At 39.1% G+C, this 22,903-nt stretch overlaps 1 protein-coding gene across 6 annotated transcripts in view; it reads left to right on the top strand.

The window, feature by feature from the left end:
* LOC110477191 (signal recognition particle subunit SRP54) overlaps window positions 1–22,903 on the top strand; it is a 34,253-nt gene that overhangs the window by 2,864 nt on the left and 8,486 nt on the right. For 3 of the 6 annotated variants that reach the window (XM_021542685.2, XM_021542688.3, XM_021542687.3), the window contains exons 2-16: window positions 621–729; window positions 2,111–2,202; window positions 2,779–2,863; window positions 3,791–3,895; window positions 5,011–5,077; window positions 5,168–5,225; window positions 5,914–6,064; window positions 6,937–7,085; window positions 8,412–8,512; window positions 8,617–8,703; window positions 9,099–9,172; window positions 9,380–9,488; window positions 10,247–10,417; window positions 10,904–10,999; window positions 11,607–12,075. In XM_021542685.2, the coding sequence (XP_021398360.1) occupies window positions 652–729; window positions 2,111–2,202; window positions 2,779–2,863; window positions 3,791–3,895; window positions 5,011–5,077; window positions 5,168–5,225; window positions 5,914–6,064; window positions 6,937–7,085; window positions 8,412–8,512; window positions 8,617–8,703; window positions 9,099–9,172; window positions 9,380–9,488; window positions 10,247–10,417; window positions 10,904–10,999; window positions 11,607–11,698 (1,515 nt within the window). In that variant the 5' untranslated portion in view covers window positions 621–651 and the 3' untranslated portion in view covers window positions 11,699–12,075. Of the gene's footprint in view, window positions 1–620; window positions 730–783; window positions 1,025–2,110; window positions 2,203–2,778; window positions 2,864–3,790; window positions 3,896–5,010; window positions 5,078–5,167; window positions 5,226–5,913; window positions 6,065–6,936; window positions 7,086–8,411; window positions 8,513–8,616; window positions 8,704–9,098; window positions 9,173–9,379; window positions 9,489–10,246; window positions 10,418–10,903; window positions 11,000–11,606; window positions 12,076–15,498; window positions 15,654–19,634; window positions 19,812–22,903 lie in introns of those variants that run through there. The other 3 variants (XM_077784037.1, XM_077784038.1, XM_021542690.2) reach the window with 3 other exon arrangements.

Here is a 22,903-nt window from a genome sequence, read left to right as displayed (position 1 = left end):
TATGCTTTAGTCTTATATGTGAAGTTTGTGTTTCTAGTGAGCAAAAATGGTCTGTTTTTCCAGTACAGCCATTAGAAGCTATAATATGAATTTTGCTTATTGAAATGCAAATATGTTTGTAGGGTTACTGAAATGGGAAATTCAGCTTGATTAATGAAAGCTGGATAAAACACAACTGATAAATAATGTTGAATTTTGCTACCAAAATATTTTGCTTCTGGTCATACAGACTTTGCAGAGTTTCGAGGCTGTTCTGATAGATTTTATTCTGTCCTGTAGCATATTGCTGATAAGAGGATAAAAAGCAGTTGGCATTCTTTCTGGAAGTCTGTCTGGACTGTTTTGTTTGGGTTTTTTTTCCATGGTGAATTCAATGCACATTTATTCTACACAGTGAAATCATTCCTAATTGAAGTGTGGTATCTCTCTTTTTAAGTAGGCTGTCAGGATTGCCTAAAATTAACTTCAGGCCAATTTTTCCTAAAATAACTTTAAAAAGTAAAACTTGTGCACTTTCTGGAATGCAAAGCAGGATTTTTGCCTAAAGGTTACTTGAATAATTAATTTGTGAATGTATAGCTTCAACTAGTTTAAAATTTTATTTTTTAATTTTTCTCCAGATCCTTCTGAGTCATCCTTGAAGCTGCCAAAATGGTTCTGGCAGATCTTGGAAGAAAAATAACTTCAGCCTTGCGCTCACTGAGCAATGCCACAATTATCAATGAAGAGGTATGTAGTGTACTAATGTGATGACACTAGCACTGGAAAAGTTCTGAGAAAAAGTTCTCAAAGGCTGATGAAAACCTTGAAGTGGGCTACATAGACTTTTTTTTCATTCAAGTAAAATTTCTAGTTAAGGTTTTAACCCCCTAACAGTATTGCTGGAACTTAAAACTAGATTTATACATGGGTCATCACCTCAGACATAGTGAGTCCCATGGTCAAAGGGTCCTTGAGCCTGGTGGCTGCACTTAGGGAGATGAGTGTTCTGTGGAGGCAGTGTGTGCCTAAGTTTGCGTGGAAGGTAGGTGCCTGCTCTGATTTGTGTGTGTGCACAGGCAAACTGTGCAGATGTGTACTAGGCTGCTAGAAGCTGAAGTGTGGAAGAACAAATGTAAGCCTTGCTGTCTGAAATGTGAGGAATGTGTTATTTGCTGCCTTTATATTCAAACCAGTGTGTGGTTCTGGAATTTTGTTTGGCTTAACGTGGCCTGTATTTTCTCTAAATAAGAGCTTGAAATTAGAAATGTGTTCTGTCATAGGAGCTCAATGCAAGGTGAAAAACTAACTAATGTGATGGTTTCAAAGTGTCTCTGAGTGCATAGATTGCTAGAAATTCTTTGCAGGTGGAAAGATGGGTGGCTTAAAGTAACTAAAAAAATAGGCTTATTGAGAGCTGTATGGTTAGAACTTATGCATAGAGAAAATGTTCTAATGTATCTTCTGCTGGGAGACAAAAAAATCCTTAATTGACTCAAATACAGCCCAATTAATTTTTTTTTCAGCAAAGGAAACTTTTATCCTGCAAGAGCTGGAGATGTGAAAATGAGACCATTTATGCAGGTGTTACTTTCAGAAAAATCTTTCTGTTCAAGACTTTGAAAACTCAGAATAAACAGGATTTCTAGCTGTGGCACTTGCTTGCCTAAAAGGCATACAATCAGAGCAGCAGCCCAGTTTTTGGAAATGCATGTAGCAGGGTGTCCATCTTTAGCCAGGGAATACTGTTACAGAAATGGTATTGTGATCTGATTTTTTTGGTGCATTCTCTAAGGAGTGCCCAGAGGGGCGTTCAGGAAGTCTCTTGCTGCCGTGTGAGCTGTTTGCCATTATGCAGTAGGAAGTGTTTTGTGTTAGTGTTCTATAGTGTGCAATTGTTACAATTGAGAGCCCTTCCCTTTCAGATTTAAATTGTTTTTACATAGGAAGAAATCCAGACTTTTTTTTGTGACAGTTGATTTAATGATAGGACTACATGCATTTAATTTGTGAAAGCCATGGTTATATTATAAATAGATTTTCACATTTTTATTTTGACCTAAACTAGTGGCCTAGTTAATCTCTGTGTATTGTGAAACAATCTTTATTATTTTTATTTTATACTCCAAAGGTTTTAAATGCTATGTTAAAAGAAGTATGTACAGCATTACTGGAAGCTGATGTTAATATCAAACTTGTGAAGCAACTTAGAGAAAATGTCAAGTAAGTGTAATAATAAAAATGCATTTAACTTTTGATATTTGTAAAAGTTGTAATTTGAGTTTACAAAATAGCAACTTTTTAACTTAATATATAAGTTAATATGTTGGGTTAATTTATAACTTAATGTGTTGGGGTTTTTTTTAGAAACACCCAGTTGACATTTAACAGGAAAACAGCTGTTTGAACTAAATGAAAACAAAAGAGTCTTTGGTCAAATTTAGCCATTTATTGCTGTTACAGGCTTGTTTCAAAAATCTGTTGCTGTCATCAGTTGAGTCGTCTGGTAAACAAGTTCTTCATTACTTCCTAGACACATCTTCTGGTTATAAATAAACCTGTGTATGTGACTAGCACTGTTACTTTGCCTATTTTTAGGTTAAGTATATGCAAGTCTGAAAGATTTTAGAAACCTTTGTCCTCTGCATAAGAATGTCTCCAGTGCATGTCACTTCTTAAGTACATCCTATCTGAAAACTCAGAACAAATCAGGGTGCTGTTGCAATTGCAAAAACTTTATTACTAGGTTCAAGCAGTGCTTTAACTTATGCTAGTGTTTCATGCTTTTCTCAAACTCAGGTCTGCAATTGATCTTGAAGAAATGGCATCTGGCCTTAACAAGAGAAAAATGATCCAGCATGCAGTCTTTAAAGAGCTTGTTAAGGTAGGACTTCAAAATTCTGCATTGCATTACTTTTCTTGTACAGTAAGGGCTTGGAAGTAATGCAGTAGCAAGTCAAACTTTTAGGTGATTATGTGGTACCTGCAGTTGTGCTTTCTGATGTGAAAGCATAGCTGCAATACTGCAAACAGCAGTATTCTCATTGAAACTACATCCTGGGTATTTCTCAAACTGACTTTAGTTTAAGCTTTAAGTTCAATTGTTCTTATACATCAATTAAAGTGTAAAGACAAGAATAAAGTACTGCTAGCTTCTAGACTGCCTCTAGAACACAGCTTTGCTATCCTAATGTTCAGACTACTTACAAGCCTTTAGAAAAGTGATAAGTAACAACCCAACAGCTCAGTGCAACATTTCTCATTAATCTGCCTGCTTGGTCAAATCAGGACTTGAATATCTGTATTCTGCCCTCTTTCCAATTAACAGTGTAGTCATTTGTTCATCTGTAGTCTGTGCCCAGAGGGGTAGTGGCTCTCAGGAATGTATCTACCTTGTACTCATTTCACAACAATGAAGGCAGCAATCTTAAAAAAATCTTCTGTGCTGTAGGATTCTCACTGGAAGAAGCCCATCCTGAGGAGTGGCAAGAGTGGGTGGAGGTCACCTTTCTGTGTTGGTTGTTATTCTTGTGCCATATATACAGGCCATCCTGACTGTGATTGGTGTGAGAAAGAGATTAACACTGTTATTGCAGAATTATTATGCAGAACATTATATACTATAGATACCTTGTAAGGGCTGTTGTTGTTCACTGTAAATCAGCAAAAATCTAAGCCAAATTAAGATGAGACTCTGCAAAAACTGTTTTTCTCCTTTGAATATGAAACCAGGCACCTAGCATGACTGTGACACCAACTGTTCCATGCTTTTGAAATTTGGTTCTGTTACCTGTGTTACTTTGTTCTTTAGCTTGTAGATCCTGGAGTCAAGGCATGGACACCTACCAAAGGAAAACAGAATATTATAATGTTTGTTGGTTTGCAAGGAAGTGGTAAAACAACAACTTGTTCAAAGGTAAGTGCAGTGGATCTCTTTGCATGGTTTTTGGTTTATGTTCACATCTGCAGCAAGGCCTTCCCTGTTTGTTAGTGTAAGGTCAAACACCATTCCTTGTGGGATTGTCCACTACCTGTGCCAGGAAGTTGTAATATCTGCCTTCCATTTTCCAGGAGCCTCCTGGACTGTTTGTGCTTCACTGTGTTGCTTCTCCACCAGATGTCAGGGTAGTTTAAGTCCCCTACAAGAACCAGGGCCTATGACTTTGAGGCTGCTTCAAGCTGCCTGTAGAAAGCCTCATCCACTTGCTCCTTCTGATCAGGCGGCCTGTAACAAGCACCCACAACAGCATCACCCTCACTAATCTGCCCTTTTATCTCAAACCATAAGCTCTTGACTCGCTCATCATTCACCCCAGGACAGAGCTTGATACATTCCAAGTTGTTAGGAAAAATTATCCTGTGGAAAAAAGACATGTCTTTGTTGTTTTTTGTCATCTCCTTTTGAGAGTCACATAGTGAAATACTCAGTATAGTCTGCTCTGATTTCAGAAGGCTTTCTTAGTGCTTATGTAGGAGGACTTTATTTTGAACATTTGTATTTGCTCAGTGTTTTGTGAATATACACAGCACCCCTAAAGCTGAGTGTAGTAGTAAGGTTAAGGATTCTGTCCCCTGCTTTGAAACATGTCCTTTCAATGGAAATATCTTTGTTCCTCTGAAAGTACAAAAACATAGAGCTGTACAAGTTGTAGCCATTATGGTACTTGATACTGAAGTATTGCTTTGGGTAGTTTCTACGTGCTAGTCCAGTCTGCAGCATTAACACTGAAGAGAACTCAGGAGTTAGTAAAATGGGAACTTAAGTTATTTGTAGTCATTCCTAGAGATTGCCATTTCAAGAAATTGAAATCAGAAGCAGAATCAAGCAGGTGTTTTCATCTTGCCATTAATAAATATTTATAACATGCTTTTCTAAATAATGGCCATGTTAACTGTGAACAGTCTTACTCTGTGGCCTTAGTTATAGAAGGGCTGGCTTGAGTTTGTGTCCTCAGTGTGTGACTTCAGGCTGTTAGAAGTGTCATGGCAATGGGACTTTAGTGTAACTGCTTGTTTTGGGTTTCATTTCAGTTAGCCTACTTCTATCAGAGGAAAGGCTGGAAGACTTGTCTAATATGTGCAGACACATACAGAGCAGGTAACACATTAGACTTTAATGATGTAGTTCTCTATCTAAAATATTTGTAGATTTCCTTAGTATAGTCCCTTGACTATACCTGTCTTACAGGTGCTTTTGATCAGTTAAAGCAGAATGCCACAAAAGCAAGAATTCCCTTTTATGGGAGGTAAGCATTTTTCAGAAACACTTTGGAGAACAATTCTATTCCAATTATATATTGTTCTGTTCTGAGTATTTTGCACTAAACCCCATATAGCATGGCCTAATTGCTTTCATTTCAGTAATATATTCTGAGTAATACTTGCTCTGATCAGATGAAAATTCTGTCCAGCTCAGTATATTGCCAGGAGTAGCAGGTAGGATAGTGTACAAAGAGATCAGGTGTCCAGGAGTACTTCCCGATAGTGCTTATTCAATGTATAGCAATTCACAGACTTTTACCAGACATGGCCAGATTTTTGGGAAGTATCTCACAGATCAAAGGATATAATTTTTGGATGCATAATTTTTATTATCAAATAGAGACAGAGGGGGACCTGAAGTGTCTTTTATAAAGCAGTAAGTAACTTTCCCCTAAGATTCACTGGAGGTGAACTGTCTAGATGCTCAGCTATATCTTAATTGAGAGAGGGTCTTGTAGAACTTACTGCAGCTTCCAGCAGGTGAGACAGACTTCAGGCTTTGTGCTTCGGTTCACTGAGCAGTAAGGGTAAATGGCTTAGTAAGACAGATTATTAACCAATTTTTGCTTTACCTAAGAGGAAATTTCCCTCTTGAAATCCAGATAGAGATTCAGAATTTCGTCATTTGACTATGAACTTGTTAACTCTAAATCTGTTTCTCTTTTTGATCAGTTACACAGAAATGGATCCTGTAATAATTGCCTCAGAAGGTGTTGAGAAATTTAAGAATGAAAACTTTGAAATAATCATTGTTGATACAAGTGGGCGTCACAAACAAGAAGACTCTTTGTTTGAAGAAATGTTACAAGTTGCTAATGCCATAGTGAGTAGTTTTGAGAAATACAGTAACTTGGCAATTGATGATAGTTGATTAATCTTTATCCTAATGTTCTGTGTGCATAGATTATATTAGAAATTACAAACAGGTGTGAATAAGCAAAGGCTGAATGACCAGTGCTTGTTAGTTTTGTGACCGTTTTAATTCTTCTATTCTTCTGTTCAAGGATGCTTGCATATAACCAGACTGCCATTCCTGCTTTAACTTTTCCTTTTCAGGATCTTTGCATTGAAAAACTATATTAAAGAACCAGTCTGATCTGGTTTCCTTTAACTGTGAATACTAAACTTTCTGTGATTGTCACAAATAATTGTACTGAAGCAGAGAAGATGATTGGATAACTTTCAACAGTTTTGATATGTAAATGAAGCTGTTGTTTGTATGGGTTTAAAAAGTCTGGCTATTTGTTTGATTCTGTGGTCTTCCATGACAGTATGACACTTCCCACACAATTCTTGCAAATGGCTAACTTATTTTTAGAGGAATGGATGCTTAAATATCTGAATGTAAAACCAAATGGAAGATGTTTTCTATTAAATGCTTATAGATTCTAATTATCTAATTGGTTCAAGATACTAGCTAAAATCACTTGAATCATAACTAATAAGCATAAACCTATTAAACTGTAATGCTTTGTGTTGTAGACAAATCATATAGTCATACAGCATCCAATTTTTTCATGGTCCTTAGATGATACTGTTCATAAAACAGTGGTTCTGTTTTAAACTCTAGCATACAGCTCTTTAAATACTGTTATTGCAGTAAAATTTGCTACTGAACATATATAATAATAATGATGCATGAAAATTGTTTAGGAGAGCAGGAAATTATTACTTTGTGTATCTCATTTCTCCTAGCAACCAGATAACATTGTTTATGTGATGGATGCTTCCATTGGCCAAGCTTGTGAAGCTCAAGCTAAAGCTTTCAAAGACAAAGTAGATGTAGCTTCTGTTATTGTTACTAAGCTGGATGGACATGCCAAAGGAGGCGGAGCTCTTAGTGCGTGAGTACTGTGTTATGAAAGTGTCCAGCCTCTGGCTGTGCACGGCCAGCCATGCAGTGCGTTAGTGTCCTGTGGAAGTGTCACTGTCACACTGCACAGATTGTAAGTCAGCCACAGTCACACTTATCCTTCTGGTGGCTAGGATCACCTGTTGATGATACTTAAATCAGCATTCAGTGATAGGATGCATTTTCACTACAGTAGTTTATATTGTCACAGGTCAGACTATTGTCTTCTGAAATCAGTGTCAAGCAATATTCATTGCATATTGTGTGTTAGGCATTTTTCCAGAAAGATAAATTTGGGCTCAACAGGTATGACTTAAATTAAGAGTTTTGCATTTCAAGAGTTTTTTCCAAAAGGGGAGAAACTCTACCTCATCATATCTAGTGACCTTAAAACTATAATGCAGATCAAACTTCTGGATTGGCGGTGTCCAGAAACTTGATGAGAAGTTGTCTGCCGTCATACCCAAATTCATTCTTGTTGTACTTCCCATGTGCTGTATCTTGACAGAGTTGTGACCAGAAAATTCTATATTTTATCTTCAGCCTTATATGGTTGTTTCAATGATACAGTTTGTCTGGAGCTGAGATTTTTTGTCAAAACAGTCAAAATAACTGACTGTGACTTGCTAAATCCTTTCCTATCTTTGACCTGAAGTGTTAGAGTTCCTAAACTGCCACGTGTATTTTGCTTTATTTATAGCACAATGTTGGAAGACTAAAGCTTTTGATATTTTCATTTTACTCTTTTTCAAGTTGTCATGTGGTTGTGTGCTTTAAGTGTGCTGTGTTTGCTCTGTACTGTCTGTGGACTGGAAACTTAAGTTTTATCTAAAAGATAGTGCCAGTGTGGTGGAAAGGTTTTGAGTTTTCTTATGTCTGAGCTTTTCCCTGTGTTGAAAATGAGATTGTCTTTGCTATAAGGTACCTTGACAAAATTGTAATCAATGCCTATCATCTGACAGTATTATCATTAGTATCAGTGTATGTATCAGTGATATCCCAGTATTAGGATAAACTGGAGAGTATTTATTGTTCTTTCTTTTCTCTCAAGTTTCATAAACTCAGCAATGAAAATTAGCAACCTCTATTTCTGATTTTTTCCAAAAGAGTTTGTATTTTATAAAGTATTAATTACAGAAAAATCTTTTTAACTACTCTGAGCTAAATATCCAAGTGCTAGGTGTTTTTTCATTAATAGTTTGAGGAGTAAGGCAGATACTTCAGACAGAATGCATAGTGTTGATGATGCCTAGCTGATTATAGTATAAAAAATGGATGGTGTTTGAGAGGCCATTTCATAAAATATATTTTATTGCAGAGTTGCTGCCACAAAGAGTCCTATTATTTTTATTGGAACTGGCGAGCACATAGATGACTTTGAACCCTTTAAAACACAGCCTTTCATCAGCAAGCTGCTTGGTATGTTCAATGTACAACTGTACTTAAAAGACGCTTAGAATTGGATAATAGAAAGTCAAAGTGTATTTTTTAATGGTAATTTCAGATATGTTTTGTTTATCCAGGTATGGGTGATATTGAAGGATTGATAGATAAAGTAAATGAGTTAAAGTTGGATGATAATGAAGCACTCATAGAAAAGCTAAAACATGGTAAGTTATTCCCAAGGTCTGAATAGCAGATGCATTATAGTGACCTGACCATGGCAGGTTCTCAGTGACAGAGACCACTGAGTTAATTTGTGCTGTGTGTGGACACAAACAACTTGTTCATGTGTACAGTGAGGAATAGTTATTCTTTCTCCAGTAAATGTGGCAGCCAAATAAATGGAGCTTTTCAAATGATAAGTCTGTCAGAGTACAACTGCAGAATAACTAGCTTAATGGTTCAGCATCTGCCATCTGAAACTGTTTAGTGAAGAGATTTATCTACTTATCTATGTAGTATAGTATTTACCTTATGAATACAAAGACTAATTAAAAAAGGAGCTTAAGAGCAAAATGCTAGTGTGACTTCTGCTAACTTTTCTTTTGTTGTTGTGCTTCAGGTCAATTTACATTAAGAGATATGTATGAACAATTCCAAAACATCATGAAAATGGGACCATTCAGTCAGATCTTGGTTAGTTATCCCCAAAATAATTTTATTTTAAAACTCTTAATTTAAATTTGTTGTAATCTGTGTTCTGTTTTTTAAAAAGGTGAAGTTATTTGCCTACTGCAGTATGCATCTACTGAACTAACAGTTGTTGTCTATATTTCTTTCTGCTTAGTTAAAATTAGATTTGCCTATTCTGACACAGCTTTTGTTTTCCATTCTTGAAACAAGGGCATGATCCCTGGTTTTGGAACTGACTTCATGAGTAAAGGCAATGAACAGGAATCGATGGCAAGGCTAAAGAAACTCATGACTATAATGGACAGTATGAATGACCAAGGTAATACATATTTCACCCACTATTTTTTTTCTTGATTGTTGAACAAGCTTATTTAGAGAGATCTTTCTGGAAACAAAAATTTATATCAGCGCATGTATAATGATAGAAAATAACAAGAGATATTTAACATTCTTGGGAATAGCAAGGACTACATGTGTCTCCAAATTTCTTAACAAATCTAAATATCTAGAGATACTTTGCCTGTTATTGCTCTGTCTTGTGTAGAGTAGGTGGGATTTCAGATAATTTCCATTCTATTGGAAATCAATGTACTTTTCTTCATTGTATTGTAACTGTTCATAAATTATTAATGCTATACTTGTAAATTAATAAGGTATGTTAATCTTTATTCTGGCATTGCTGTCTTTTTTCTACCCACCCTCAAATTTACCTATGACTTAGCCTGGTCTCTGGAATTTAAAGTGTTGTTTGTAGCCCCATAATTCCTTTAGTAGTATGCTCTTACCCTTGTGCTAAACCCATCAATATGGCTTAAGAGCGTAATTTATTCACACAGCTTTTTTCTTTCATGGTGATTAACATAGGAAGATAAGAGCTTTTTAGTATTACTTCCTAGAATATTCTGTCTCAATGATTTATGTAAAATTTTGCATTGTCACTTTTTAAACAAAGTTTTTATTCTCTGGCTCAAAATTAAATTCTTAACAATAAAAACAGACTTGCTGTTTGTTACCAGTTGTAACAGTTTTTAATGTCAGTGACTCAATGGATTTTTCTTTTCCACACTGTAATTGCAGAACTTGACAGTACAGATGGTGCCAAAGTTTTCAGTAAGCAGCCAGGAAGAATCCAAAGAGTAGCAAGAGGCTCTGGTGTTTCTACCAGAGATGTTCAGGAGCTTTTGACCCAATACACTAAGTTTGCACAGATGGTGAAAAAGATGGGAGGCATCAAAGGCCTTTTCAAAGGTAAAAAACAAACAAACAAACCCAACCAAATAAAAACCCCAAACCAATACCTAAAATTTATTACCGCAATACCCCACCCTAAAATTTATTTACTAAGAGGGGGAGGTCACTTGATGTGTGTACACAGAGGAAATGAGAAAATACTGATTAGGGAGAGGAGAAAATTAGTTGCAGCTCACTCATTTTCATGTTTGAAAGTTTTTATGTCACTAGTAAGAGCTGCACTGTTTTTCATGACACCAGTGTATAACTTGGCAAGGAAGGCTACTATTTTTTTACCAAAGCAGAATCGATTTCTGCTACGGTACAAACACTTCAGTCTCTTATGTGGAGTGCAGAGACTGTTGGTCCTAAATTGACTTTTAGTGGCTAATAATGAGCTCATGGATTTGAATCTAGAACTTGGAGGTAACATTTGGATTTATTTAATTTCTAGCAGCATTAGTTAATCCACTTTCTTATGATTGCTCTTTTCTTTTTGTTTAGGCGGTGATATGTCCAAGAACGTAAACCCTTCTCAGCTGGCCAAACTGAATCAGCAGATGGCAAAGATGATGGATCCAAGAGTTCTTCATCATATGGGTATGTGCTGACGTTTTACAGCTTCAAGAGAAGACTGTCAATTATAGTGGAGCATTTGAGATACAGAAGTGAGGAAAGGGATGGGAGGCTATCTGCACTATTTATCAGTATTAAGTATTTCTAGGGTTTTCTAAGAAGAATCAAAAAGTTTAGTACAAATACTTTGCACTTGGCAGTACTTAGTCTACTCTTTCATTTGGATTCAGCACTCAAAATGATGATTTGGAATGGTGAAGGATGTCTGTGGTAAAACAAATCTTCCTAGACTTCCCTTCTTTTCTAAGATTTGCTCAAGTAATTAAATTTGACAAATAAGGACTCCAATACTTATTGATAATAGTCATTCCATCAGGTTTTTTTTCTTCTGTCTAGCTCTTAATGCATGAGTCATCTTAAAACCTACATAAAGCCTGGTGTTTTTCAGACCTTTCTGTAATTAGTCACTCAGTTCTTTATCTTCAATAGCTATTTAAACCTGGTTTGACAGTCTTTGGCTTCTGCCTTTGGCCGTTGCTGGAATAGTGTGTGTACAGTAATGATGCCTTGAGCAAGAGAGGTGTGCTTCAGAGTTCATCAACACATTCATGTTCTCACTTATTTTCTGCAGGTGGCATGGCTGGTTTGCAGTCAATGATGAGACAATTTCAACAAGGTGCTGCTGGGAATATGAAAGGCATGATGGGATTCAATAATATGTAAAGAAGCCTTAATACAAATGGACTTGGTTGACTCTTCATTGCAACTTCAGTGAATGAATTTGCTTTCTTCCTTTGTACAGTGATGAGAGAGTGGTCTTTTGAAATCTTATCCAGGCTTCTCAGTTTCTACATCTAATTTCTGAAAACTATTTTTGCTTAAATTAGTTCTTCTCCACTAATAACTGATGGCACAAAGAGCAATTCAATTTAATAAAACAAAATCATGATGTAAAATTTTAATATTTAGAGACACTTTTTAATCGTTTACATCAAATGGCAGCCATTATATTTGTAAACAACCCTGATCTTTGGTTATAGTAACATAAAATGTCACAAATATACTGTAAAATAAAATTTAAGTGGTTATAAACAAGGGAATGTCCTGTGTCTTCAGTTCCTTTTAACTGTCCTTTCAGTATGTAATGAGATTATTTTCTTAGTTTGTTTTTTTCTAAGGTCTGTTATCACTCATGTTTGGCATAGATACTGTAATAGTTCAGTAGCTGAAAATGTGCTGTTGGTGCTTGTCTGTGGAGCATTTTTAGAATGTGAATGTGCTGTGCTCAGTTTGTACAGGACTCTGTTGTATAGAATTGCATAATTCTTCCCCTATACACAAAGAATCAAGGGACTGAAAAAATACAGGTGTGCAGATATCAAACTGTCTCATATGCTGAAGATAATCTTCATACCAGGCTACCAGATAAGCAGTTCTTTTGCTCTGGAGGTAATATCTAAAGCATATTAGGTGGAATTCTATGCTGGTATTGAACTTTAAAACAGAGATAGCTGTATTTAACAGAGCATAGTGCCCCAACATGGCTACATGCTGATCTTAATTTCCCATAGCAGTTTAGTATTTCAGTTTACTGTGTTGGTCTCAAAAGGGTAGAATCCACAGGCACACTTCAGAAACTGGGTAGACCAAGATGAACCTTGAAATCCAACATAGGTCTTGGCAAATATGGTAAGATCTTTTACCCTTATCTTAGGGTAAGAGGGTGTATTATAAATTTTAGTACACTGCAGTGTTTAGTGTGTAAATGGACACCTACTGCTGTCTAGATAAAAGTTAAATGCAGTAGTTAAAATAAGTGGGTCCCTCTGTCGGCCAGTTCTCTGAGATTGCAGCTAACAGGGGATATCTAATATACAAAATTAGACTCTTGCACTAATAAAATATAAGCTATGTTGTAATGTAGTTTATAATGTGAAACTATCTCCTGCTTGATTAATGGTATGTGTTCAGTGTATGGAGAAAGCTGAAAAATATTCAAGTATACCATCTATGTAAATGCACTGCATTTTATGCATAGCATTAATCTGCAAAAGTAGCAGTTAATTTGAATCTTTGTATTTTAAATATAACAAAATGAATCCTTGCATAACACCAGCTTGTTGGGGAGCTGTCCTCAACTTCTGAAGTGGTGTGCTTACTAAGATTTTTCTTTTTTATAGTATTTTCAGTTCTTGAGTCATATAAACCAATGCAATATGCAAAACCATGCAGGAAGGAGTATGAAATCATGGTTTGAAATGCAGTCCCTAGAGGAGAGTGGATGCTTAATGCTTTTGATGGAAATCAAACATGAATAGGGATATTGAGGATGAACAGTGAAGCACTGTCCTCCAGGATAGGCTTAGTCAGACTGTCAAGTTACCAACAATTTAACTCTATTTTCAGCTTGTGGCCTACATTTAGTTTTAGCTTTTAGTTCACCATTTCCAAAGTACTAAAACTGTAACCAGATACAAAGAGATCTGTCATTAGTTGAGGTTGGCAGAAACAAGGGCAAGTTGAGAATGCATTGCCTTTAAAGTATAATATGTGTTATTTCTAAGATATATGCTGGAATGAACAAAGTGTATATTGCTCTTACCTTAGCAAGCCAGGTACAAAATACTTTGGAGCCTGCTTAGAAAAATGGCCTGAGGAGCTCAAGTCTGGAAAAATACATCCATGATGGAGGCACTAAGAACAAGAGTTCACCTGTATAGGAGCATGTCTAAATGGATTGGTGACTTACATGGCCTTTGCCTTTCATTACTTGAGGCAAATAACTCTCCTGGCAAATGTGTAACAACACTTCCAGCAGCATTTTCTTGCATTAGAGTTTTTGTCCTTATCCTCTGTGGTATCTCGGAAAAGTCTGCAGAAAAGTTTTGTCTAGCATACAAAAGCCGTAAAGAGCTGGAGTCAAGCAAAATTCACTGGAAATGCTGGAAGACTGAGGTCTGTCTTCCCTGTGTATATCTTGCTGAAAGCTGTTGCTGCTGTCAGACAAGCTTTTGTCTGAGCTGTTTGAGCTCGGGCTGCTGCTGAGCAGCTTGCTAAGAGGAAATGGTTATGGTGGTCAATAGATAGCTGTGTGGTAGAAGCTGGACAATTAACTACTAGCACGCACAAACAGCTATGGCTTTATTTGTTAACTCTTTACCTTCCCATAGGACTTAGAACATTAATGTGCTAAATTTATTAAAGTTGTCCAAGTTGCACATCATGCCAATTGTTCTGGGAGGTGAAAGATTAAGTTCAATATGACTGTACAGCTGCTATAACCACAGCAGAGGTGAAGGAAAGTGGGTTGCTTGGTTGATTTAATGCTGCTCTTGAGGGGCTGTTACTTTATTCGAGCAAGGCCTTCACTAAACAGAATGTATACTCTGTTAAGGGTAAGAAATATGTATCCTAATATTAGTTTATTTGCAACTTTAAGTGATGTATGTTTGTTTGCAAGCAAATATTCAGCTCCATATTTGTTTATTTGTAAGCAAATATTCAGCCCTGTACTGTCTAAAATAATATTCTAACCTTTCATTCTGTAAGCTTTGTTTCTGTAATCATACATTATATGTCAGCCCTTTTCACAAGGGAACATTTTCTCCTTTATGCTAGCATAATCTAAATCTGTACTTTACCTGGGCTTTTGTCATGGGCTCTGGACTATGCTTTGATAATGTGACTAAGAAAGTGTCTAAGAGCCCATATTGTGCTATATTTTTTGGAAACTATTCTTAATTATGAAGGCTTGAAAGACAGCTCTTGCTGTCATGTAAGTGCATGTTGCAGCCATTGGTACTAGTCCCCCCACTCCAAGCCCAAAAAGAATTTAAAACTACTCCCTTCTTAATCCCATAAAAAGGATGTTTCAGATGCTTCCACCTCCAGCTGTTTTCACTGGTAGTTGACATTTACTAATGTACATTTTGCCGGGATCCGCATACCCTGGAGGCAGAAGGGTTCTCATCTCTCTCCAGGAGTAGCTGAGCAAATCTCTTACCTGGCAAACACTTCTCCCACCCTCCTGGGCATGCATGTTATTCTCCCACCCAGCCGCAGCCCACGGGCCAGGGCACTCTTGGTCTGCACTTCAAGGAACCTCCGAGGGTTCGTTCTTTACAAAGGGCTGAGTTGCCTGAACCAACACCCAATCCTGCAAGGCTAAGCAAGGGTGGTCCTGGGCTAGTAAGGCCCCTAACTACTGTCAAGGAACTCCATCTGCTTCTTAAAATATTATTCTATTATTTTGCAGGGCTTCACGCTATTTCGGGAAGATGATGTGTGCGTTGCCCCAGGACGTGTGCTTTTCCCTCGGTGCAGTGGGGAATGTTTCCGCCTCTGTGGCGGCGCGGCTGTCCCTGGCAGCCCGGCCGCCTCTGGCCTCTCCCCACCTCGCTCCCGGCCCCGGTTACTGCCGGGCTGCGGAGGGAAGCGCGATGCCCGGAGCCGGTGCCAGCGGCGCCCCAGTCCCTGCCGGGCCGCAAGCACCGCCCCGGCGGGCGGTGTGACGGGCGGTGTGACGGGCGGTGCCGCCCGGCCGCTCTCGCCTCCCCGGGCCGCGGCGGGCCCGCTGCCGCCCTCCCCCGGCGCCGCGGCGGGCGGGAGGATGGAACAGGGGCTGTCCGCCATCACCCTCTACTGTGCGCCCGCCGCCGGCGCCATGGAGCCCGAGCAGGTGAGCGGGGCCCGGGCGGGCGGCGGGGCCCGGGCGCGGCCGCTTCCGGAGCGCGGCGAGGCCGCGGCGGGTCCGGCCGGGGCGGGGGTGGTGGCCGCGGCCTGCCGGGCCGGGGGTGTGCGGGCGGGGAGCCCCGTTCCCCGCGGTGGCGGTGGGGTGCAGTGTCCCGGCCGCGGCAGGGGCGCTCTGTCTGTCAGCCAGTCCGCCCGTCCGTCCGGCGCGCTGTAATTACAGACAGCGCGGGGCTCCGGTGTCTCCTGCTCGTCGGCGGACAATGCCTCTGACAAACGAGCCTGATGAATATTAGAGTGAGACAGGTTTCCACTTCTCCGTGCTGTCAAGTTGGCGAAGGCGTGGGAGGTGATCAGGGCCATCAGCTCTTAATTACAGGTCGCCCGTCCCTGCCGCGGCCGCTCCTCGCTCCGGCCTCGGCTTCGCCCTGGTGCTGTGGGCGCTGCCGCTGCCCCTTCCCCTTCCCCGGTTGTGCTGCCTTTCCAAGGCTTCTTGGGAGGCGCTTTTCTAATAGTCGTCCCCCGGCTCTGTCTTTTGTTTCTGAAAGACTTAGGCTGTTTAATTTCAGTTGAAACACAAGGGTGGAAAGTAAAACAAGCAATATGAAGAAACCCCAAACCACTCAAGCCTAAACAGCCCTCCCCTCCGAACCCTAACCAAGAAAATAATCCAAAAAATCAGGAAGACAGCCTGATAGAAATATTTTTCATTAGCTATTACCAGCCTTCTAGTGACTAGCAGTATCTGGTCAGTAGATCTCTGCAAAGTGAATTACTCATCTTTCTCATGGAAAGTGGACATCACACACTTGGGCGCTTTGGGTCATAAGCTCTTAGGAGGATTCCTGTATTTGACAGGTTAAAAGATGCTGAAGTCAATAGACTGGTCTCCCTATTTCATTTTACTTTTTTTTTTTTTTCTCCTTCATAAAACTTAATGTTATTGCATCACCTGATACTACTTGTGTCAGCTCTCCCAGCTTGCCTGCAGGTGTCCAGGCACACCTTGTCCTTAATTGTAGTTTGTTTATTTTGGCATTATATATGTGGACTAAAATTCTGTTGTGCTGGGTATTGTATCAGCATTGTCAAAAGATTCCCTGTTCTCTCTCTGTTTCTGGACAAAGGGTGAGGTAGAGTGGATATAAAGAGGGTAAACAAGGAACTTGAGTTTCAGATCGTTGACTGCCTGATGGGCAAGGTTTGTATGTATAAAGCCAAGAAAAATTCCAAGAGGACATTTAAAAGAAAGTGGAAGTCGCCTTACAGTGTTTACCGAGTACCTTAAGAGTGTTAGCTAGTGTGGCAGAAGCACAAGAGTGACCAGCCTTGGTGTCTTAACAGTTTCCAGAATAGAAGCCAAAGTAAATACTTCTGTGACGTGGCCACAAATGCTGAGTCTTTCAAGACCATATAATGTGTTAGAGAAGGAGGAGCCTGTGGAAGAAAAATGAGGTCAGAAACCTGACTAAAGCCATACACTAGAAGAAAGATCTTTGTAAAAACTAACATCTAAATTGGAAAAGAAGATCAAATTTGTAAAGGAAGATCAAAAGTATAAATTCTCAAACAAGAAATACTGTAACCTTTGAGCTATAAAGTGAATCTAGCTGATAACTCTGGAATAGGTCTGCATTACCAGAGTTTTGGAAAGATAAAATTTATTGGTGATGAACTTTCTGCTTGTACCTGGGAGAGTTGCCTTTTATTGCTGTGCAGGTAAAACTTAAAAGGCCAGTGATGACTAAAACCCACACTCAGGATTGTTGACTAGGTAATAAGTAAAACAACAGGTGACATGCATTATTTTGTTTAATGATGTAGGACTTTGAGCCAGATTGCTAAGGAAGCCAGATTCACTGTTCCTTGGTGAATCCTTACTGTTTTGAGCTATTGCATTTGTCTGAAATATTGTACCAGCTATGTGGGACTGCTTACTGTAGGTAGCGTGAGTGTGGGCTGGGTGTTCAGGGAACTAAAGCTTGCTTTTAAAACTTGAAATATTAAAAAAAATTTTTTTAAAGTTAAAATATTTGAAGCATTTGCACTAAATGAGCCAGAATCGGATGAAGAGATGTGCTTTTAGAGGCTCTCTAAGGAGGGGCTCACATTGCTTGCTGTTATTAATCACAGTGATATTTATGATGTGTTTGCAAGAAACACTGCTCTTCAGTACTGTGCCTAAATAGAAAAGAAGTGTCATTGTATGATGTCGATAAAGAAGTGTGGAATGTTCATGAAAAGCTGATTCTGTGGTGCTTTTTGCATAAAAAGGTACAGAACCAAGTGATGGGAAGTGGCACTTTTATAATGGCAGCAAGCAGCACTCACTGGGCTCAGGTTGCTTCACTGCTTTCAGCATTTGTGCTTTTGTAGCTTTGCTCTGTTCCCAGACTAATAGACAGCAGAGAGATTGCACTGGGCCCCAGATAGTCAGTTTTGTCTTTCTACATGAAAATGTGGTTCTGCCTGAAAATGCAATCCTGCTTCATCTGAATTACCCCATTGAAAACTTGCTGCTGGATTCTGCTCTGTTCCTCCAGGAAAAAGCCTGAAACCTGCCAGCATGGCTGAAGGAGTGCTGGGGGGCTGAGATGACTTGCACTTTTGAGAAGCAGTGGTACAGGGCTCAGAGAGATGATGAATGGGTGCACTCCCTCTCCACACTGTAGAGCTCAGCACGTGATCTCTGCCTGCCCTCCCTCTTCTCTATGGGCAAGAGAAGAATCCGTGGCTGGAATGAAGGAAACGGTTCTGCTCCCCAGGACCCTCTGCTGCCTTTCTCTCCCATGCCCTCTGTCTTTCCCGGCTAGCCAAGCCTGCTTGCCTTGCAAAGCTTTGTTGTGTAATCTAGCATGAGAGATGAGGATGGTGATGCTGCACTTACAGTGATTAAGGGATGTCTTACAGCTGTGTGATAAAACATGCATTTTTATTTATAATTTTGAATTGTGCTCTGTGGAGATCATTAGGCTTGCATAGGGAAGAAGTTGGAATGCATTTTATGCAACCTGGATTCTGCACACACTACATTCTGCATTCTGCACACACTACATTCTGCACCTGTCATTCCTTATGATACAGTTTCAAATTACATGAGCTCATGCATTTTTAAAAACCTTCATGGTACATTAAAAACATGTGGTTGGCATTTCCTAACCTCTGTGGCCTTCTCTGCATGACAGAAGTGTTTTCAGCACAGTATTGTGCATTTGATGCAGTGGCATCTAAAAGCTCTACCAAGATGAAGGCTCTGTTTTGATAGCTGCAATACAAAACCTTACTAAAATTCTCTGCCTTCAGGAGTGACTAGCCTAAAGATTTATTGACTGGCCTTTGAAACAGAGGTTTATATTCTTAAATGTTTGTGACCCAAAGGCTGCATTGTAGCATTCAGCAGTTTGAGAGCACAGCCAGACGTTGTACTTCTTGATTTGTATGTTCTTAGCCACAAAACTAAGTGTTATCCTTTTAACCTGGTCCCTTGTACTAATCATGGTTGCTGATGAAAGCCCACAGGGTCAGATTCATTCCTGCATCTTTTCAAAGCTTGAGCCTTCTACCTAGTTATTCAGTTCTCTTTTGTGTTAGAGGTGTCTGAACTTGCAAAGAGGTGGCTACAGACTATTAACTACTTGATTAATTTCATTAGATATTAATTCCAAACCAAACAATAAATATAAAATATTTATTTAATAAATATTGACATTCCTGTGCTTACCAAATTGTTTATTGAAACATGCTTCCCCCCCAGAAGAAACCTTTTGGTTACTTTTAGAGAAGGGATCAGTTTTTACATATCTCCAAACAAGAATGTTTCAGTCTTTTACCTACAGGCAAGCTCTTATAAATGTCCACTGTAAATGCTAGTCAATCTAAAATATTTTAAATATCTCATGAAGTTTGTTAGGGGGGAACTTTCTAGTTCCAGAAGCATGTGCTTGAGATAATGATTTTTTTTCCTTTATAGCAACTTTCAAAGGGAGAAAGCGGCTTTGAGAATGTGGAGCTGGGTGTCATAGGAAAGAAAAAGAAAATTCCAAGGAGGGTCATTCATTTTGCAAGTGGAGAAACAATGGAAGAATATAGCACAGATGAAGAGGAAGATGAACAAGAGAAAAAAGACCTGTTGCCACCTGTAGATCCTGTAGGTATTTTAGTTGTAAATTGCTACTTCTGGTTTACTGGGCAGCTCTAAACATTTTATACTTATTTTTTTGTGTCATAAATCTGATACAGTCCTTAGTATTATAAATTCTAATAATTTTATCAGCATAATGGACTCAGAAATCTGTGGAAAGCATTACTGGGAAGTTTTGTCCTGGAGTTCTCCTGCACTAAAGTAGCCTTTTTAATTAGAAATGGGTTTAATTTCTTCACAGTTCTAGTTTGTCCTCTCCAGCATTTCCCTTTCTACTAATACTTGCCTTGTATCTCCTTGATTTATACAGTTGTTTAAAATAAAATTGCAAGGGGGACATTTTTTTCCTTGTGTTTATTGACACTGAAGATTTAAATCTGTAATTTAGGGTCACCATAACAACAATTTGATATAATTAAAAGAGTCTAGGAGGGAAAGAAACAGATGACTTGCAGAAATAAATGAAGACTAGTGTAACTCATGATACATAAAAAACAGATTTTAAAGGACCTGCCCAGTCCCTGTAAGTAATGTTCATCTGTATTGTAAGCTGTTGAGGTGTTGCTCAGCCTGTGAGTGGAGTTTCCTTTTATTGGTCCAGATTCAAGTGAAGTCTCAACAATTAAAGCCAGTAGTGTGCATTGTAGCTTCTAAAATGCGTTTTCCTTTTTTGTCAATGATTCTGGATCTATTCTTAGAGGTAAAATGAAATACATAATCTGTTTTATTCTGTTGGCCTGTCTGATAAACTGTTTTGTAGTGATAGTGTGATTGCAAAGCTTACAGCCACACGTGCCCACTCTGGTGGCAGCAGCTCCTCCCCTCTGGCAGTCAGTCCCAGAGAAGATCCACATCCCGCTCTTCATCCCTCCACATGCCCAATCTCATGTTTTATGACAACCCCAGAAACTTGTTTCCCAGCCACCTCTACCCTTCTGCAGCAATCCTTGCCTCAGTAAATTGAGTCTGCAGTCCTGTTCCCTGCCTGCTGGCAGAGTTCTCGGCCCTCTCTGCACTTAGGTGCCTGCACTGAGGTGGAGGCTCCCAAACTGGCTGGGTTCTCCCTGATGTGCTGCTGCGTAGCCAGGCAGCCAGGAGTCGTGGCTTTGTGCAGCAGCTCTCCTGCCTGCCTGCACGCTGGAGGCAGACACTGCTGTGGAGCTGCTTGTTACCACACTTCAGAGAAGAGGCCTTGCATGCACGGAAAACAGTGCCCTGCTTTCTACTTGATATGGCTGTTGAAATGACTCCTGCACCATTGTTTGGGAATCCATAATTAAGAAATGTTGTGGTTGAAGCTTTCTATTTACTCTACAGTAGTAGACCCTGTACTTATTAATATGTGTATCCATTCTGAGAGAGCTTGGCTTTCTTGAAGGGACTGAAGAATTTGACTTTCTGCTTATGCTCTTCTGAAGAAGTGGTGGACCATAAGAGGTTTGCTTTGACTGTCAAGCAGTACCTTTCTTCCCCTTTGTAAAATTAATTTTATCTTGAAGAAGAAAAATGATGGGTTGAGGACTAAGCTCCAGTGAGATTGTGGGAATTCAGTTGGGATTGGGGGTGGCACAAGTGAAGTTGTTTCAATGCATTTTGTATGGATTGATGGCATTGCCCTCTTTCTTGGTAGGCAGTTATTATATACAATAAAAAATAACATTAGCCTGATAGCAGGTAGGATATTATCAGTATTAAATACACACAAACTATATAGTTGGAAAAGAACTGTATTGTAATCACAAACAACAAGTAAGATGTTAAGCTGCCTTGCTGGGCCCTATGGGTGTTTTTTCTTCCATAAGGATCTTCTCAAATAAGAACAGGAACTCTGAAATTTACTGACTACTATGGGAATGTTCAGGTATCTTCAGAGTGAGGTCTGTTCCCCACTAGGCAGTCATGTCAGATATCCGTGGATGTCTGAGAGATTTTTGTTCCCAATTATAATGATCAGGGAACAAGATGTGTGTAATTTCTTGTGCCGTTTCCTGACAGTAGAAGAATTCCATGGTGATGCAGTGATGGAAGGCTCAGAAGCCTTGGTGTGGGTGTTGTGAGGGCAGAGACATGCAGGCTGCTGTGCAAATGGACACTTAACTGAAGAGCCCTCAAGTGTGCACAACAGCCAGGAATGCTGCATGATTGTTCCTCTCCTTTCCTAATACAGATTTCTTTTCTGAATACCAAAAAGAATATTGTATGGTGGAGTTAAGATTGCGTTATTCTCCTTTTATAGTTTATTAAATCCTTAATTTTGAATACATGTTTTAATAAAAGGACCCCCTAAACCCAAGTAGTTTATTGTGGCACACACTAGGCCTTATTATGTATTGCTTTTACCTCGGACAGAATGAACTTGATTAGAGCAGGGGTTGCCATTGAGTGAGGCTTACTTTATCTCCTGCATGCTTTATGTATCCCAGCTGAGCCAGACAATTGAAGAAATGTTAGTCCAAGCTGAGCTTTGGTGTTTTAGCCAACAGCTGCTTTTAAATTTATTTTTTTTTAAGATTTCTGTAAAAGCAATTAAATAGTCAGTTTGCTGAGACCAGCATGTCTAAAACTTGTTATCTCAGTTGGGATACAAAAACGTATGTTGCAAGTAATAGCTGTTTCTGGACCAGTCTATTTTTAGAAAAAGCACATTTAATATTTTGAATAGAAACTTTCCATCGTGAAATTTCAAAGCTCTGCTGGTATTAGCATCCTGGCAGTTTTTGAATGTGTTTAAGGTAAGCACCTTGGTTTAATTGTGTTTTAGAGCTAGGCAGGCAATGCCAATGTGTTTCTTCCTAAGCAAAGTAGCATGTATAAATCTTGGTAATACCATAACCAGAGCACTTGGTGTGGTGGCTTCTTGTTACTCATAACAAAGCAATTCTCAAAAAGAACTCAGTTACAAATTTTTTTTGAAACAACTTCTGGTACTTCTATAGGTCAGCACTCAGTTCATTAACATTGTTGGACAGGGGTGTGCATTCTGTTGTGTTTTGTGGTTTTAAATACAGAACACAGGATATGATTTTTTAGATAATAGCATTCAGTATTATCTGAAAGTTCTCACACTGAAATTCAAATGCCTTAATAGCATAAAGGTA

Source organism: Lonchura striata, chromosome 6 (genome assembly GCF_046129695.1).
Source record: "Lonchura striata isolate bLonStr1 chromosome 6, bLonStr1.mat, whole genome shotgun sequence".
In the NCBI taxonomy this organism is placed as follows: Eukaryota; Metazoa; Chordata; class Aves; order Passeriformes; family Estrildidae; genus Lonchura; species Lonchura striata.
Note: the sequence above shows the minus strand (reverse complement) of the source record. Positions and strands in the feature narration are given on the sequence as shown.